The following is a 5,354-nucleotide window of genomic DNA, read 5'->3' on the forward strand; positions in this document are numbered from 1 at the left end:
ACGGTATAAGAAAATATTGTGAATTGTGAATACGAGGCGGTGCCTCGGTTGTGATTGTTGATATATATACACAAGACGGTATCTCGGTGGTGATTCTTATTGTACACGAGGCGGTACCTCATTGTGATTCTTGTTGTTTTGTTCTTCCTGTTTTTGTCAGTTATTGTCCGTATATGGTCATTGTGTTTCTATTTAGCGGATATCTTTATGTTATTTCGTGCTTACAATTTTGGCATTTGTTCATGCCGTTAAATGTTCGCATCAGCTATTTCTCTGCTTTTCATTATTTATCCTTATTGCGTTTCATACTATTTATTTATATCCTAGTAGGTGCCATGACCTAGCTTCGTCACTACTCTACTGAGGTTAGGCTTGATACTTACTAGGTACCGTTGTGATGTACTCATACTACGTTTCTGCATATTTGTTTTGCAGATCCAGGCACATATGCCCGTGCCGGTCATTAGTAATCAACTGTTAGCTGCGTTACGGAGATTTCAAGGTATGCCTGCTCGGCGTCCGCAGGCCTCGGAGTCACCTTCCTTTACCTTTACTACTGTTGTATTTTTCATTGAGACAGTGATGTAGTAGACACTCTAGTATAACTCTATATAGTTTATGACTCAGTTCCATCAATCTTGGGGAGTGTATTGTTGTTGATTCTGTTTTTCGGAAGTTTACATTAGTTACTCAGCCTTGTTTTAGAATTTCTTAATTATTTCCATCAAGTTATTATTAACTGTTAGGCTTACCTAGTCGCACCATCACAACATCTTACGGAGGAAAATTTGGATCGTCACAATTATATACCATATGAATGTGTGTGGGAATAAATGTGATACGGTCCCTACTATAAAGCAACTTTTAAAAGCTGAGAGCACATGGAATGAAGATGCTTAGCCTATGGAACTAACCTTTAGAATAATAGACAGAAAATATTGCATAGACATTTCGGCAAACCACTATAATCCATGATATTACAATCCCATATGAAAAAATATGTAGGGAAAAAGGCAAAGGCCAAACGGGAAGCACTCAACAAAATCTCACACTAGAATATGAATAGACAACTGCATAACACTTTGTGTTTGCTTCTGGGTCATGTTAGAATTCAGCAACATTGTACTATGGGCAACAAAACAATCAAACCACGTCTTTTTTTTTCTTTTTCTTATTGAAAGTAATTCTAAAGAATTTCATTAATTTAAGACAGTTATAGTTATGATCACCATCCATTGGGACTTTAGTTGCCAGCCCCAGCCCGTCATTAGGTCACCAACTTCCTATTTTATCTAGCAGGCACGTGTCGCGCTTTAACTTTGTGTAAGGATCATATGGTCCACATTGTTCTCTGAAGTAAGCAAGCACAAGCATGTATGCAATAGTTATCCAAATCAAGAACCAAAAAGAGAATGGAAAGGCTGGGCCTAAGCCTCCTCTGTTCTGCTCCATTCTGATGAAAATATGATTATGATGAGTCTTGAAAGTTGAAATTTTACACAGCCTGTCAAAAGCACCCAAATAATGGAGCGGTCACTTGGTCAGTGGGCACAAAATTAAATGAAGGCATATGCTGCAAACACATGCCATTGTCATTCCCTTGCCCACCCTGCACATGCTTCCTGTCGGTCCCATATCTACACAATCCCTCCCTTTATTCTTTAAATATCTCTAACCATTAACCAACTCAATATCTTACATCACCAAACCGTTATCACCTCAATAATCACAAACCAAAAGAAAGACAACTTTGGAAAACATAAGTACTATGGTATTGTTAAACAATCAGCAAGCATCTCTAACAACTTCTTAAAACCTATGATTTTGCTAATAATAAACTCTAATATTATTAAGTTATTACTGCGTGGAGGGTGGTTGAGTTGCCAATGTAACATATTGGAGATGTCGTGGGCAGGTGGTGAGGTGGTCGTTGGTAAGGCCGGCTGCCTGCATGAAGGAGTGTATTACCGTCGGACCGACGTACCGGAAACCTCTCTTCACCATATCTTTGCTTATGCTTTCAGATTTTGAGGTCTTTACTGGAATTTTGTTACAGGCCTTGTATTGTGTTGATATGGGCTTGTTGTTCACAAATCCCCACAGATACTTGTTGAAGGAACCGAATTCCTTCTTGATCTGTAAACAAAATCGAGAAATAATCAAATTAAACATGAGCATGTAAAAGTCATTAAATTGAGGTTCATATTTCATGGTAAGAATCACAAGCATGTAACAGTATGATAAGTTTAACATTTCTCAAATCAAATGCTTATTTAATAAAATGAGTTGTTCATTTTTATTGACCTGTATTTTGGATGGAAAGATATTAAAGGGAATTGTTAATACATGTATTACTTTCTTGTCTATGTCGAGGACAGATATGTTATTCTGATTCCATGTGGGGGCATGTGGTTAGGTAATTAAGAGGTGTTCGCTATATGCATGATCTGTCACTAAAAACACATTAATTAATTTGAGACAATGTCAACTAATCTATGCTTCCTACAAGGGTATCATAATGTCATGTGAATTGTGGTGATTATACAAATGTTGGAAACACTGAAAAGGAAAAGACAGTTCAAAAATTAATTAGTGGTTTTTGCAAAGCTAAAGTTAGGTGATTACCTCCAAGATTCTGTTAGAGTTGTCAACAGCTCCACGGACTTGGCTCAGCTCTATGCTATAATCGGCACTTGTTGAAGTTATTTTCCTTTCATTGTACTTTGAAGCAATTTCCGGATCAAATCCTGAAAATGCATCCCTGTATAGAAAAGCATGCAAAATACAGTTAAGATCTCTGAAGTTCTTAATGTCTTTCCAGAAACAAATGATAAACAGAGGAATTGTGCCAAGAAAAGAAAAAACCCACCTGAAATCTTGCCTTTTCTTTAATACTGAAGCCCAGTCTGATCCAACTTGTGCACCAGTTAACACCAACAATTCAAACAGCAGACTGCATATACACAATAGAGAAATAAATCCCAAAATTATACTGATATATGTCTCGATTACCACCAAAAAGAGAGGGGGAAGGGGGGTTGAAAGAAGGTTCTCCCATTGTTCCACTTTGTTAAGCATTATTTTCTTATTAGTCCATTTATTTCTATATTTTCTTTATTGAAAGCTTTTATAGCCACACAAATATTATGACATATTTGAGTTCAAACCTTTTGTACCAACACAAATGTTATCTCATGTTTCATAAAACAAATTTTAAAAATTTTCATTTTTTCTTAAACTCGGTGTCAAACTATGTCAAACAAATTGAATGGAGGGAGTATTACTTACTTATCATCATGTACAGGAACTCCCCGTTCCTCATCATGGTATTTAATATAGAGAGGGTCTGAAAACACAACAAAATAACAGAAAATTAGTTCCATTTGTAATTAGCATAACACAGGATCAATAATAACTCCTGAACAATTCTTTCTGGTTCATGTTCTTTTTTCTTAAAAATTAGAAGTAAAGTGAAAATTACCCGAATTAGCTGTGATAAAGCTGCATCTTTTTTCTTCTCGAGGATTGGAGTTGGTGGAAGCAGAAGCAGGAGAAGAGGAAAAGTCAGCTGCAGAGACTTTGCCTTCAAACTTAGCTGACTTTGTTCTTCCATAATGAGCTATTCTCATTTTCCTTTGGACTTGCATGTTGGCTACTTGTTCCCTTCTTGCTGCTGCAATGCTTCCTGGTGCCTCAACTATCAAAGAAGAAGAGCATTTCAACAAGGAATTTTCCGCACAAGGTATTCCACTGGAATTCTTGGACTTCTTCACTAAATATGTGGATTTAGTAGTGTCTTTTGGTGACACTGCTCTCTCAGCACTAGAATTCAAGCCATTAGGATTATTATCCCTCATAATTGCTGGCTGTCTAGGTGATTTGATTTTAGGAGAGATAGGAGGAGTTGTCACGAAAGGCTTTATTTTTGCACTAATTTTGTTGTTATTGTTACAATTAGTAGTACTTGGAGGAGAAATATCAATTCTTGGTGATGACAAAGGGTGTAATGCTGCAGCAGAAGAAATCTTGGTTGGTGAATTTTTTAGGGAATTGCGGCGTTCCAAGAGAGGGACTTGATTCCTATTTGGTTGAAGAACAGGGCGACCATTGATATGAGAGATGGTTTGTGTTGTAATATTATCAGCACTACTGCTCCTCTGCAATTTGGAATTAGATGAACACATCTTTTTAATCTATAAAGTACTTGACTAGCTTTGTTATTTTCTTGAAGAAGAATGAATGGAAGAGTGAAGAAAGAAAGAGCAAAAGAAGTAGAACAAATGAGAGTTGAGGTTAATGTATGGAGAAGGTGATCAATCTCAAAGGGATTAAGAGGAAGGAGAGAGTTTAGAAATAAGGAAAGAATGTGGGGGATTTTATAAATGCTGGAAGGAGTTGGGGGCATGTGATTTTTGTGGGGGGGGGGGTAGGGGGGTAGGGGGCCAGGAGAACAGGTATTAGGGGAAGTTGTTAACTTTGGAACGTGGAGGGGTTGGGGTCTAGCATACACACTCTCTTTTAGGGGTACTTTTTGGGTTTAAGGTGACCACGAGGGATGACAGTAACACAATCCTTACTCGTATCTGCATCTGCATTTTTCAGGGCTTAAAATATAGGTTAAGTTATTTTATGTATTCCGCACAAATGTACGAGTAAATCCCAAGAAATTGACCCAATTTATATTTTATAGGCTGTATCATATTCGATCTGAACAGTTACGATAATACTTTCAAAAGTGATTCTCAAAGGGAAAACTTAGGCTATTCAAGAAGAATCACAACAATTCCCCCAATGTAACGATCTGGCCGGTCGTTTTGAGTATTACAACCCCGCTTCCTCCTTTACTGCTCAAATTGTACTTTACAGTTATTGTGAGAATTGCTGGAGTAATTGGTTTGGGTCCGGTGAGGTTTTGGAATGAATTGGAACACTTAGTTCCAAGGTTTAAAATTTAAGTTAATATAGTGACCGGATGTCGACTTATGTGTGAACGACCTCAGAATTTAATTCCGATGATTCCAATAGCTCCGTATGGTAATTTTGGACTTAAGAGCGTGTCCGGAAAATTATTTGAAGGTCCGTAGTGGAATTAGGTTTGAAATGCCGAAAGTTGAATTTTTAGGAAGTTTGACCGGGGAGTTGACTTTTTGATATCGAGGTCGGAATCCGATTCTGGAAATTGAAATAGCTCCGTTATGTCGTTTATGACTTGTGTACAAAATTTGAGATCAATCGGACGTGAATTGATAGGTCCGGAGTCGTTTGTAGAAACTAGAAATTTCAAAGTTCATTAGGCTTGAATTGGGGTATAATTCATGGTTTTAGCATTGTTTGAGGTGATTTGAGGGTTCGAC

At 37.4% G+C, this 5,354-nt stretch overlaps 1 protein-coding gene across 1 annotated transcript; it reads right to left on the reverse strand.

Moving 5' to 3' along the window:
• Window positions 1-1,457: 1,457 nt before the first annotated feature.
• LOC107798486 (uncharacterized) lies at window positions 1,458-4,356 on the reverse strand. The gene is made up of 5 exons (XM_016621491.2): window positions 3,482-4,356; window positions 3,289-3,346; window positions 2,870-2,953; window positions 2,626-2,761; window positions 1,458-2,136 (listed from the first exon to the last, which is right to left on the reverse strand). Exons 1-5 carry the CDS (start codon window positions 4,182-4,184, stop codon window positions 1,858-1,860), a joined length of 1,260 nt encoding a protein of 419 aa, XP_016476977.1. The 5' UTR covers window positions 4,185-4,356; the 3' UTR covers window positions 1,458-1,857.
• Window positions 4,357-5,354: the final 998 nt, after the last annotated feature.

This window comes from Nicotiana tabacum, chromosome 19 (genome assembly GCF_000715075.1).
Source record: "Nicotiana tabacum cultivar K326 chromosome 19, ASM71507v2, whole genome shotgun sequence".
In the NCBI taxonomy this organism is placed as follows: Eukaryota; Viridiplantae; Streptophyta; class Magnoliopsida; order Solanales; family Solanaceae; genus Nicotiana; species Nicotiana tabacum.

What these genes read in the sequence shown, in the direction of transcription:
- LOC107798486 (XM_016621491.2), bottom strand. Translation starts at nt 4,184, where the DNA reads ATGTGTTCATCTAATTCCAAATTGCAGAGGAGCAGTAGTGCTGATAAT. An exon ending in GTTCCTGTACATGATGATAA is followed by an intron (nt 2,954 to 3,288) that starts GTAAGTAATACT and finishes GTGTATATGCAG; the next exon opens with TCTGCTGTTTGAATTGTTGG. An exon ending in ACTCTAACAGAATCTTGGAG is followed by an intron (nt 2,137 to 2,625) that starts GTAATCACCTAA and finishes TTTTGTTTACAG; the next exon opens with ATCAAGAAGGAATTCGGTTC.